Source organism: Neovison vison, chromosome 1, assembly GCF_020171115.1.
Source record: "Neovison vison isolate M4711 chromosome 1, ASM_NN_V1, whole genome shotgun sequence".
Classification (NCBI taxonomy): domain Eukaryota; kingdom Metazoa; phylum Chordata; class Mammalia; order Carnivora; family Mustelidae; genus Neogale; species Neogale vison.
In genome coordinates, this window is record NC_058091.1 from 66,501,537 (window position 1) to 66,515,263 (window position 13,727).

The 13,727-nt window shown below is 38.3% G+C and overlaps 1 protein-coding gene across 2 annotated transcripts in view; it reads left to right on the forward strand.

The window, feature by feature from the left end:
* The first annotated feature begins 298 nt into the window (after positions 1 to 298).
* Positions 299 to 13,727, forward strand: part of HBS1L (HBS1 like translational GTPase) — an 84,867-nt gene continuing 71,438 nt past the window's right edge. For both annotated transcript variants that reach the window (XM_044248383.1, XM_044248393.1), the window contains exons 1-4: positions 299 to 484; positions 4,460 to 4,525; positions 12,151 to 12,279; positions 12,784 to 12,978. In XM_044248383.1, coding sequence (XP_044104318.1) covers positions 442 to 484; positions 4,460 to 4,525; positions 12,151 to 12,279; positions 12,784 to 12,978 — 433 coding nt within the window. In that variant the 5' untranslated portion in view covers positions 299 to 441. The remainder of the gene's footprint in view (positions 485 to 4,459; positions 4,526 to 12,150; positions 12,280 to 12,783; positions 12,979 to 13,727) is intronic.

Sequence of the window (13,727 nt, forward strand, 5' to 3'; positions counted from 1 at the left end):
GGTTAAAGTTACCTAAGTTTCCTGCTTCTATTGAGCACACAGTTAGCTTCATTATGAGAAACCAGACCCCGGAAATAACCTGGGACGCTGACACAGGGCAGGAACGCGGGCTCCAAGTTTTTGGTACAAACCGACAAAAAACCACGGACTGGGATCCCGCCCCTTTGAGCCCTCTGTCAGTCAACCTGTCTGTGGGCGGGCGCCAGGCTAAAAGATTACGTCCACGCACATCTCTGCGCATGCGCCCCAGGGAGGCGGGTGACCCTGGGACGTTACCGTCGTGCAGTGCGCAGATAAGTCGTCGCGCGTGCGCAAGCGCTCAGCGCGGAGGCCTGCCGGAAGTCAAGATGGCGCGTATGTGGTGTCCAGGCCGCAGTTGGCGCTTTATCAGTATCTAAACCGTGTGTTTTCTAAGGGGTGGCTAACGCCTTCTCCGCCGCCATGGCCCGGCATCGGAATGTCCGAGGCTATAACTACGATGAAGGTAGGTGGCAGGGCATGCCGGAACGTCATTTTCGCCGTTCCAGCTGGAATCTCAGCCCGGTGGCTCCCACTTGGATCTGTGAGTTTCTCGATAGTGGTGCCAGGCTGGAATTCGGAGTAGCCTCAGTTGGAGAAAATAACAATACATCTGAGTGCCAGCGACTGGCATTGTTTTAAGTCATGATTTCTGCCCTCTGGGATTGATTTTATTTAGGGAGAGGGAGGTTGCTGCATGCCGTCGTATGGGAAGGACATTTGGGAATGTTGGGACCTGGTGATATTTGTGCACGTAAGCATTATCATCTCTCCCCACCATTTTCTCCTCCCAGGTCGGGTAGACAGTTGTCTACTTCTAGGTAGTGTCTTCCGACCCCCCCTTTCAAAAATGCCCATGAAACTGTGCTAATTTGTAAAAGGCCGGTTGACTTCATGCTTACATTCAGCTGTCTGCTGTAACTAGATTTACGTGGTAAATTGTTTGAGTTTGTTCATACATACTTAGTACAAAACCTGGCTTGAGCAAATAGCTTATTCTCTATGAGTTTCAAGTTAAATTGGAAAGTTAGGAGACGATAAAAAAGATATCAGAAAGACCCAGTGAATAAGTGGATCAGATCATCTTGAGGTGTGTATACCCAGTTCTTGGTCGATCATGCTGAATTTAAATGTATTTTGGAATGGGAGGAGAAAAAAAGGCGATGCTAGAAGCAGGGGGGCTCTGGATCATACTTGATTAAAAAAAATGAAATAAAAATGTGCATATGAATGTTCTCTAGGAATTTAAAAGGAGTTAGAATTAGTTTAGGGTAAGTGCATCCTCTCTACAGTGGATAATTATAGGCATCACCAGCATCATGCAAACTAAAATTATAAACAAATATGAAGGAGTACAAAAAAGGAGTAAAGATCTATTGCTTTTTAAAGTGCAGGTCGTGTAAGTGTGCTTAATATGTTGGTGGTTGTTACTGGCACTGCCAGACAATTATTCTAGAACATCAGTATTGCCCTAACCACAGTGGAGGGTAGCTAACACCCTGTGCTACATTTGGAGACTGTCACCTAGTCATCTTGTCATGTGTTATGTTCCTGGTGTTCACTTAAGATTGGAGGCCGTTTTAAGTGTTGCAGTGGATGTAAACATGGCGTGTGGATCACTGCTACCTGCGAGATGACTTTAGCCTGACAGTTATTTTTGAGGTTATGATATGAAAAATATGAATAGGCCTAACTGCAACTTATTTATTAAATAAGTATTTATGGGACGCCTGGGTGGCTCAGTTGGTTGGGCAGCTGCCTTCGGCTCGGGTCATGGTCCCAGGGTCCTGGGATCGAGTCCCACATCGGGCTTCTTGCTGGGCAGGGAGCCTGCTTCTCCCTCTGCCTCTGCCTGCCTCTTTGTCTGCCTGTGCTCACCCGCTCGCTCGCTCTCTCTCCCTCTGTCTCTGGCAAATAAATAAATAAAATCTTTAAAATAAATAAATAAATAAATAAATATTTATAATTTCCTCAACCAACATTAATTGAGTGCTTATTCTTCATTAATGGAGTGCTTAGAGTACTTCTTTAAGCTTTGGGGACTGATAGTTGGATGTTTGAGAGACTCTAAAGGGGAGAATATACAAGTAACAGATGAGTCGAGTATGACATGCTACAAAAATTACTCCCAAGGTGCTGTGGGAGCTATGTAAGTGAGAACACCTTATTCAGTGTGGGTTGGCGGAATTTAAGCAGGATTTCTATGTGAAGTAAAGTCCTTCTGGAGGAGAGGTGCTTGGCATGTGGGAGTAAGTGCCAAATCTCTTTTCATCTAGGCAACTCCAGTTCAGGTTGTCCTTCATGTTTCTTTGGAACAATTGGTGACATCATAAACAAGCTGTTCCTATAGCATAGGAAGTTCATCCCCAATTCCTGGTTATAAAAGTTCTACTCATTTTAAGGATTCAGTTTATTTCTCTTTTATCTTAAAGTTTCCCCCCTTGTATTAATTTCAAATAATAATTTGAAAATTCTTAAAAGTAATACGATGTTATTAGAAAGTATGTGCTTTAAACTTGTTGGTTCCTCTATTTAACTTTCACTTTGTTCTTTGTAATTTGGGTAGTACTTTACTTGGCTGCCTTCATTCAGCTAATGCTATGTTAACTACTAATTTAAAAGTGCTAGGAGGGCATAGTCCATACCTTATTGTTATGTTTACTCTATTGTTCTATTTATTCCAGTAGCTGGAACAATGCTTTATGTGCAGTAAATATTATAGAATTTTATTGAGGAGAAGAACCACTTTACAAAAATCTTAGGGAAGAATTCTCTTCATTTTTTTATATTATGGCACTGTTAGGATCAATTTCAGTTGAAAAACTGACCTAGAAAAGTTTCTTGGCATTCATATCTAAAAATAGTATTTTGCAAGTGGCTCCTTATTAATTTGCTGATAATAAAGTGTTTACTTGGGATTGTGGTCTAATAGTTTATTGACTGTTACATATTTTTTAAAAGATTTTATTTATTTATTTGACAGGAGGAAAGAGAGAGAGAGAGAGAGACCACAAGCAAGGGAGCAGCAGAGAGAGGGAGCAGCAGAGAGAGGGAGAAGCAGGCTCTCTGCTGAGCAGGGAGCCCAGTATTGGGTTGGATCACAGGACCCTGGGGATCATGACCTGAACCGAAGGCAGACACTTAACTGGCTGAGCCACCCAGGCATCCCAGGCAGCTACATATTTTTATCCAATAGTAGCATTTATCTAATTTTTCTTTGCTGTAAATGTTTCATCCCTTGAACATGTGTTCCTGCTATATGAATACCGTCAGAAACTAGCTAACTATCCTTTGGAATTTGCTTAAATACTTTTTTCCCAGGGATCTTTCCTTAGCCACCCCACTCCCAGTTCTGTTTTTGTTGTTCGTATGTGTGATCCCAAATCACTCAATAATCACTCTGTATTTCTCATGTCTCAGACACTTATCATGTAATTTTGTAATTGCCTGCTTTTGTGTCTTTTTTCCTGTTAGATTTTAGATTATCATAGAGATCTGGAAATGTACCTGTCATTCACTGTTGTCCCTCAGATACGTCTAATAGTCCTTGGCATAATCTATATATCAAATGAATGAATGCATTTATGTAAATATATTTACCTTTTTTGTATGTTTTAGTTTTAAATTGATTCACTAATTTATAATAAAAGGAAAACTAATTTAGTTCTAGCCGTGTGCCAGGTAGTTGGCTAAGACAAAACCTTTCCCTGAAGGAGCTTATAGTCTCATGGAATGAAACAGATAATAGTGTTTTGAAGGCAACTGGAGGAGTGTGCTAGAGAGTGGAAGTGGCACGGGGGCTTGTGGCTTTACCAGAATGGTCAGGGAAGACATATGCAAATAGGTGATGTTTTAGCTAGAACCTTACTGAGGAAAAAGAAACAGCCTTAGGAAAATCTGGGCAAAGTGCATATTCTGGTCAGTAGGAAAAAAGTCTCATTAGCATGAACAAAGAGCATAAGGGAATTTAGGATAAGATGGTTTTTATAGAAATTAACCAGCTGGACATGAAGAAAAACTGCTTTCATGCTCTGATTGTATTCTTTATACTAGTTAGTTGTATGGGAAACAAATGCTTTGGTCATGGAAGGGCACTTGGTGAAAAGAATGAATTGATGACTTCAGATTTTTAACACTGGAGAGACGATTCAAGTTTGAGGTCTCTGATACTATCATTTTTTAACATGCAGTGAAAACTTGGAAGAATTTTAAGAAAACCCAGTTAGCTTAAAAACCAAAGAACTATGTATGTCTTTATGAATATAGAAAGTAGTACCTACATTGGGGTAAAATTTTTAGAATTTTTTGGAGATATAGACATTCCAAGCTCCTTAATTTTGAGGGACAGTTTAGTTTGGAGAGAATTCAGATGCTCCTTTGTTAATAACTAAGAATATAAAACGAACTTATGAAGAATTTGTCTCTTGTTTTTTTATTTTAGATTTTGAAGATGATGATCTCTATGGCCAGTCTGTAGAGGATGATTATTGTATTTCGCCATCAACAGGTGACTTTTAAAAAAGAATTTGATTTCCACTTATTTGGGTGTTAAAAAATGTTAAGTATTATTGTCATTCTAGGACTAGAGTGTTCCATAAGACTATAATGTTATGTAACATTTAAAAAGATAATGTCTTTAACTTTTATAAATGTATAAAATTATTTCTTTACCCATGAATAGAGACTAAAGTTTTGATTTCATCATTTAGCTTTAAACATTTGAAGAAAACTTTGAAAACTATGTTTTTTCCAATATTCTTTGTAACTTGCAAATAATCTGAGTTGTACCGAAGTGGTAATTTAGTCAGTAACGAAAATCTAGAACTTCTGAAGGCCGGTAGTAATTAATTTTATATATTCAGCAATCTCTTGAATCTTAGAAACATTGAGGTGTCACACATAGACTTCCCTTCATATGGTACTTCAGTTTATCTACTTTTAAACAGTTTGTTAAATCAACCAAATCCATGTAGGCCAGTCTTCCTGGAGACAGACTGATTTAGAGTTCACGCTCCTATAGGACTCCACATTAGAGCTTCATCTCCCGATTATACCAGCTAAAAGAGTTCTTCTTGACACCATATAAAGGAAACATGATACATTCATACCTTCTTTTCAGCAAAGACATAGTCTTCGACCAGACCTTTTCTCCTAATTTCCCTAACAATGTATTTGTCTTCATATTTCTGCCTACTCTATAAACTTTTGGTTAAAATGCATTGCTGAATTTTACTCCGCCAGGAAAGGGTAAAATTAAATATAGATAGGTACAACATAAATATATTCACAAAACTCATTTTCTGTGACTTCAAAGGCTTAATACAATTAACATTTGTATCAAAATCCACTTTGTCTTTAATACCATATAGTCTGCAGAGCTGTCCTGTACCCCTGTGCCTGCTGTAAGCTCCCTTTCAGTCTCTGAAGACCAGATATGTTCTTTTGACTTTAGAATTCCTTTTTCTTTATAAAGCATAGGTGTTCCACAAGTTGTCTTAGCACCTCTTCTCTTCCTGCCATTTCTTATCCTGTTACTTGTTCCTCTGAAATGCATCTAGCTCTTTATTTGTACTTTCCTCATTTAGCCTTACTAATCAAGGCCTTTCCTCTTTCTCTAGTGTTACACTGTTACCAATCAGGATCCTATTAGGAGATAGAAATTGCACCAGTTGTTTTGTCAGAGAGAATTTAATACAAGAAGTTCACCAGATTTTAAAGAGTGAAAAATGCAAGAAAGGCAAACAAAATATCAAGGAAGGTGGTAACTTCAGGAAGCATTTAGTTGTAGAGGAGCAAATGGGTGAGGTCAGACCCAACTTTTTAGAAGCTTGTAGAGGGCCTCCTTGGAGCTGGGGCTTATACCTGTGATGAGGGTTCTGCTTTGCCTCTGAAATTCAGAGGAGGGACTGTGAAATGGGGGATTCAACTCTCTGAGGAGGGGGACTGCATGGCTGGTACTGGTGTCGGCAAAAGGACCCTGTGAACCTGGGATTCAGCCTCTTGAAGAGGGAATTCTAGCTGGCTTGCTGGTCATGGTGTCTGAGGGATGTAGGTGGGGACACATGGAAGCTGGTTTTGGGAATTTTGGGCAGACTGCTCACTGGTTCTAATTGCCGTTACTGTAGTGCGCAATGTGGGTGAGGCAAAGGGGGCTGCACAAGTAGTAAAAAGGAAAGGAGCACTTGTGTTCTTCCCCTGGGCTTCCAGTCTCCCTTTAGCATCTTCCCCATTGGCTGATCCCCAAAGGAGCTAACTGTCGAAGCAAGGAACTTCCTGGAGACTGCAACCCCAGTATCACAAAGCAGAATAAAGAAGGCTGGGTGTGAAGCTCTGATGGCTTCATCAGCATTCCTTTAGAGCTCCTTATGCAGGGGTTCAAGGCCACATTGCATAGGGATGAGGAATAAAATAAAAGAAATAAAAAAAAAAAGTTTTTGTCCAAGGAACCTCTCAGACCCATGCCATTTGCAATGTTAAAGAAAACTTCATGGCTTAACCCTTGCGGGCTCCTGTAATAATACTGTCAGAGTTAACTAGGTGATAAAGTGATAGCTGCTGGCATGAACTTCATCACTCATATTGTTAAGCACAGTAGAGAGCATGACATGCTCATGAAATAAGAAGATGATGTGGGTGTGATAATTAGATTGGAGTTTTAAAAAAATCCCTTCTACAAAGTAGAGACTGGATTGAAGGCGGTACATGAGTGGATATACATAGATTAGTTTGGAGGTTATTGTACTAACTAAAGATGGAGATATTAGACAGTTCTCAAAATGTCCATGTGCCATTAGCATCACTTGAGAATTTATTAGAAAAGTAATTCTTGACCCTGTTCCAGTCAGAAACTCAGAATGGAGCACAGCTACTGTTTTAACAAGCCCTCAGTGGTGTGTTGATGCTTGCTTTGAGAATCATTTGTTTAGGACAAGGGTGATAGCATTAGATTTGGAGAGAGATTCTAGAGATAATTAGAGGAGTTAAGGCCTACAGATTTAGAAGTTGCTTGAATCTGACTTGTACAAGGGTGGGAACCTTTATAGAGGGAGGAACTACTGAAAGAAATCTTAATCTTGCAGGTTAACACATTGATTTATCTAGTCTTATCTGAATAAATCATGCTTAATCTTGTGTTAGGAATTGATGATACATTCTGAGGTCAGACATTCTGAGGGTGTTTTTCTGAGATTTACACTCTTGGTCTAGCTTACCTGAGGTCAGAGTTTATCCTTGTGTCTCTCAGCTCTTTATGTGTGTCTTGTGTGTGGTTCATATTCAGGACAGTTTTATAATTTGAGTTACTTTGGTATACTCCAAGAAGTCAGTGATATTATTGAAGCAGGAGATAGTTAAATGGTTTTAAGTTTTTTCTGTGACAAACTGTGTTTTTAACAAAAACATCTGGTTTGGGATTTTTTAATTTTTTAAAACATAGTGATGATATTAGATCAGAAACTTTTCTTCTTTAGTGGTATATTTTCCAGGTGATTTTCAGGAAAAATAATGAAGAGTTTTAGAAGGATCCTCTCTGTTCTCAAACTGCCACTGTCATTGTAGAGATGATCATATTCATGGTCTTAAAGAATTCTAATAATTGAGTACTTTATCAATAGGAATTTTTCTAAAATTCATCAGTGCTTATATTTTTTTGGACTCTATTAAGCACAGTTTTCGTGATTTTTAAATGTTACAGCTTTTTTTCCTTTGGAAAGATTGACTTTGATACTGAATATTGAACATATGTCAAGGAATTGGGGATGGCAAAAACAACATATATATAACTTTATTTGAACAGTTATGGGTTTTGTTTTGCCTACTGAAATTAGAAGTGTTAAAAGATAAACCAAAGCATATTGAAATTTTTAAGAATTTATTTGAGCAAACATCAGTTTGAATCAGGTAGCTCCAAACTGGAGGTGGTTAGGCGTGCTCCACTGGAATGGAGCTAGGAGCAGGGGTTTTATAGAGAAGACAGGAAACAAAGCAAAGCAATTATTTGTTTGGCTATAGCTTAAGGGTTGCATTATTTAGGAAAGCCTAGTTGGCTTTTTGTGATTGATTGTTCCTGAGACATTCATAGTAATTGACTCTTTGCTTCGTTTTTCATTTGTTAACAAGGCATTGGAGCTACTGTAGTCAAAAGGTCTTCTATGATAACTTAAGCAGTAGTAATCTTTATTCAGTGCGTTCCAACTCAGAATCTTTATTGAGTATTAATGTGTATGAAAACCCCTATTTAATAAATTTATAAATTAGTTTAAGGTAGCATGTTAGAGGTCGTCTTCAGACATGCCATAGCAGTGTGGTGGGTGGAGCCATACTCCTACATGAAGGGGCCTGGGAAGGCTTCTGGAAGGAAGGGAGATTGGACTGGTCAATTTGGGAGGAAGAATGGCTTTGTTCCGAGGAAGAAAATAGCGCTTGAGCAGTGGCCTCTATGTGAGGCTTATTTGAGAACACATACGATGCAGCAGGAAAGAGGACTAGGAAAGAAAGTAGGAGGCAAGCTGTGGAAGGCAATTTTTTTTAAAAGATTTTATTTATTTATTTGGCAGACAGAGATCCCAAGTAGGCAGAGAGGCAGGCAGAGAGAGGGGGAAGCAGGCTCCCCACTGAGCAGAGAGCCTGCTGGGATGCGGGGCTCGATCCCAGGACCCTGGGATCATGACCTGAGCTGAAGGCAGAGGCTTTAACCCACTGAGCCATCCAGGTGCCCCTGGAAGGCAATTTTTAATTGTAGGTGTGTCCTGTCAGCTTAGTGAAGGGTTTTGAGTGAGGGGGCTGTATTTTGGGAAGGGGATTGATTGACTGTACAGAGTGGACTATGGGGGGCTTATAGGCCAGTATTTCCTAATCTTCCCTGATGATACTGGTTAGCTGGGAGACCAAATGCAGCTTTAAAAATACAGGTTTCCTGGGGCGCCTGGGTGGCTCAGTGGGTTAAAGCCTCTGCCTTCAGCTCAGGTCATGATCCTGGGGTTCTGGGATCGAGCCCCGCATAGGGCCCTCTGCTCAGCAGGGAGCCTACTTCCTCCTCTCTCTGACTGCCTCTCTGCCCACTTGTAATCTCTGTCTCTCAAATAAATAAATAAAATTAAAAAAAAAATACAGGTTTCCTGCCCCATATCCAACCTCACTGAATCAGAACCTCTAGAGCAAGAAGCCCAGACAGCTGTGTCATTAATGAGTGCCTCTTAGATGATTTTTATTTTAAGGTGTTAAGGAAACAATTTGGTTTTGAATCAGGTTTTGAATTCTTAAAACTTTCATGTTTTTTAAACTGCCTTAAGTTTTAAATGTCAACATGGGTGTCCCAATTTTTCAAAAAGCATTTCCATTAAAGTTTGTGATTTAAATTTAGAAACAAATAGCATTTTGTATTATCCTTTTTCTCTCCATTGTTTTTTTTCTTACTATTGTATTGTATTTGTTGCCTTTTGGGCTCTCATTTCAACTTCAAAGATTTGGACTATTTTTCCCCACTAGTAATTATTTTCCCGGGGGAATTTGTCTATCCTCCTTCCCTCCCCACTTGCCAGCAAATCTAGCCAACACTGCTTCCAAAACAGCGGCCATAGTATAGGTTTCTGAGTTGGGTTTGTGTGTTCATCTGGGGTAAGAACCCCCCACCCCACCCCGGAAAAAAATAGCTCCTCTGAGGTTGAGTTGCAGCCTGGATATTGACAACTTCCCTTTTCCTGTCAGTATTTCCTAAGTAAAAATTGTTGGGGGAAATTATCTGATTTTTTTCCTCACTTAATTTTTTATTTTTCTTGGGGTTTTCCTCACAGGTAAAAGCTATGAGAGGAAGTTGGGGCAAGTATATTTGTTACTTTTAAGCTAAACTGAATAGTGTATTATAGCTAGGAAAATAATTTGTAAATCACCAGGCACAAAGTGGCCCAGTTTATGTTTTTTAGTACTACCACATTTTATTAACCTAAGATGCCACAGAATGTAAGGTATATTGTAATTTTAGGTACCACCTAAAATAAATCTCCTATCAGTCTAAGTGTTGCATGATGTTGGATGCCATTTGATTGTAAGACACATCCTCGTTCTGAGATTTTAACATGAAATTAGTGGTCATCTTAGAGAGTCTGTAAATAGGATGACTCTTCTGTTTAGCCATGCTGACTTTTTAATAGTGTTCTATTCTTGTACTGAAGGGGGATAAAAATAGGGAGAAATATATAAAACATAATGTGTGTATTCTTGAAAAACCTTATGGTCTTCAAAACTGTATACTGAAAATAACAGAACATCTGGGAAAAACTAGGATCATGACAGATCAGTCAACCTGTAAAGTACTATCAAAAGCAGTAATCATCTTAATAAAAATGCTTGCACATTTGAAAAGATACCTTAACTTGCTAATAAATATTCCAGTAAATACAGGAGTTCACATTTTAAAAAACGTAAAAATCTTTATAGAAATGTGAGAAAAAGTTGAACTAATGAATAAAGTTGCAAAGGCAAATGCTCACAGATGTTGGAGAGCTAAGCAGTAAGCATGCACAAAGCGACACACGTCCTCCAAACTGAGCCAAGAGGAAGCCTGTGGGTCTCTCTGGCATTGCAGTCCCATTATAGGTACAGTGTCATATTCTGTGCTGGGTATTCCCTTGTCCCTGCTGCTTTTAGGTGATGCCAAACATTTAAGTGTTGAGGGGAAAAAAATCTCATAAGTCAAAGCACTTGAATATTAAGTCCTCATCATTCTCCTCTTCACCATTTGTGTGAATAGGTCTTGTTGAGGGAACATGCCTTGTAGCAGAATAGATTGAATCTCTCAGCTGTCCTGTATCTCTCTTGTTTGTTTTTCTTGTCCAACATGTCTTCCACCTCTTCCTCAGTTTTTCTGACCCTCTTACCTCATTTTTTAGAACTGTGCTGATCTTCAGTGATTACTTAATCTTCTGTGCTTCTTTGGCACTTGTTATCTATATTGCTCTTTTGGCTTTTAAAATACATCATTACATTTTTCTTCTTGGCCTTTCCTACTCTTCCGTAAGGCCATCGTTGATTTAGTCTATGCATAGATAGCTGTTATGCTACAGCCTTCTGCATATGGGAGTTACACATAAGCCATAGTATTATTATCTGGGTCTTATGTGCATTATTTATATGCAATAGTTGCAAACTTTGAATGGAGTTAGCTTCCCTTTATTTCGTAGATGTGCCTTCTTGAAAACATGAACAAAAGTTAAGTGTAGGAACACTAAGCAGTATTGATTTCAGTGTTATGTGCTCTTCCAGAAAACTAAATAATATAAAATCCCTAATAACACCTTGCCTGTAGAATACTGTATTGAAATTTCCTTCTTATTCTTTAATTTTATTTCTTCACAATTGAGCACAGTCCTAGGAATTGAGTTCATTGGGAATTCAGCTGAGGTGGAAGAGTTAGCACGTGGGATGCGTGTGATGATTTTGTCCTTTGCTCACTTGCGTTTTATTTATGATACTCAGACATATATTGTCTTTCCTCCTTTTAATGAAATCTACAATACCAGCAATATATTAAGTAATGATACTGCTGTAGAATGGCAAAGACTAATCGCTAAAAGTCAGTGAGGTATGTGGCACTAGTATACAGCATAGACAGTGTTTGACTGAAAGTAGGAGTTGTTCAAAAGTTAAGGCCTATGATTTTGGTCGCTGTTGGGTTCAAGCAAAATTAGCAATTCTCGGAAAGTGAAAATTAACTTGTTTTTAGTATTTTCTTAATTATGCAGATAAGCAGGTTTGGTATGTGGTTTGAAATATTTGTTCCAAAGATGAGAACATTTTGCATGGAAGATGGAGTAGTAGGCAGGGATGAGGTGTTAGGAAAGGTAGTGTTCGAAAACTATGACAAAAGTCAGCTCGGTGGAGCTGTTAGAGATAGGAAGAAAGAAGGAGGATGGTTGTTAAAGCCAGTGAGTAGTTACTGAGGACATCCGACCAGGATTTAGGATATGGTATATTTTGTCTTTGTTTTTGATTCTATCCATTATTCTAGAATTTGGGTAAATGGCCATAGGTGGTAGGTCAGAATCTTTAATTTCTATTTTAACTTTTGTCGGGGGAATAAAAGACTTACTGGGAAGTGGCTGTGCTACAGCATTTTCCCATCATTTTCTCTTCTAGCTGCTCAGTTTATTTACTCGCGGCGTGACAGACCTTCCCTTGGTGAGCCTGTAGAAGAATACGATTACGACGATCTGAAAGAGTCCTCCAATTCTCTTTTGAACCATCAGCTGAGTGGAATTGATCAAGGTATAGTAAAGAGTAGTTAATCTGTGCTTCCTGTGTGAACGTGATTGATGATCAATACACCAGAATTTATTAGGTTTATTGCAGTTGTTCACAGTAGTGATTGTGGGTAAGAATGGTACAAAAATGTCTCTTATGTCTTCAAAGGAAATTTACATTTTATTAAGTATATTTTTTGAGGAGTGTATGGTTAACTCGATGGTTGAAATATTGGTTGTGTGGCTGTTATTTAGTAACTGGAGTATTTGACTGAGATCTTCACTTATTTAGGAGAGAAACTTAAGTGGTTTATTTTCTTTTAGCAATATTTATTGTTTCATGAGCTCTAATAGGGAAAGATAGGTATGTTGTGGATAAAAATATAGTCATTATAAGTAATTTTTGCCAAGGAAGGAGGAAAGTTGGACATCCTAATAGAGTTTCAAATCCTTCTTTTGTTTTGTTTTGAAAACTGAGGGTTCTTTCATGACATCATTTATGTATGGCTTTACTTACTTTCTGTTCTAGCTCGTCTTTATTCATGCCTTGATCACATGAGAGAGGTGCTTGGAGACACTGTGCCAGATGACACTTTGATTGAAGCCGTTCTGAAGAACAAGTTTGATGTGCAGAAGGCTTTGGCAATGGTTCTGGAACAAGATAGAATGCAGAATTGGAAGGTCAAGAGTGAGGGAGCAATATCTACAGGGAAGATAGCAAAAGGTATGCTTTTACTTGTTTTCTTTTAGTTTTTTTACAGTTAATGCTTTAAAAGAGGCTTTGATTTGCTTTAGCTGTTTAGAAAAATGGGCAGAAAATTGTGCATGTTACAGTAATCCTGATGATCATCAATTGATTTACCCATTTGTGAATCTTTAAACTGAGTGCTGTGTTTTCTTTCCTTTGTTAAAGATTGTTTTTTGATTATTTCCCTGCTTTTTTTAAAACTAGAAGAATATAGGGGGAATAAAAACAAGACAAGACACTTGTTGCTTCTTGTCAGTAGCTTAGAGAGTTTTTAAATTTTTTTTTTTTTAATTCTGATGGCTCAGGAGATGGAAATTAATAGCCAGACAATTAATTACAAAAATGCCCTTATGTTTATAGCATTTGTAAATGTATTAGTTTTATTTAAATGTCGTAATATCATAATTATACTGTTCTTGCATTTCAAAGCCTGATCTTTTATTTTAAATTTATAGAATTTTGGGTTAGTTTTTGAATTTAATTGGCATAAGAAGGGAACTGAGGTATCTTTATAATAATTGGTATGGTGTCTGTCCGTAGGAGCATGGTGATTTATTAACTGGCTTGATATTTCCTATATCCCGAGGACTAGATTTTCACCATAACAAAGTTGTATGCAGTCTCTTAACATGAAATAAGGGTGGTTTTTTATTTTTTGTTTAAATTTTAAAAGAATTTTGATGGGGAGGTACCTGTAACTGACCAAATGAAAATGAGTCTATAGT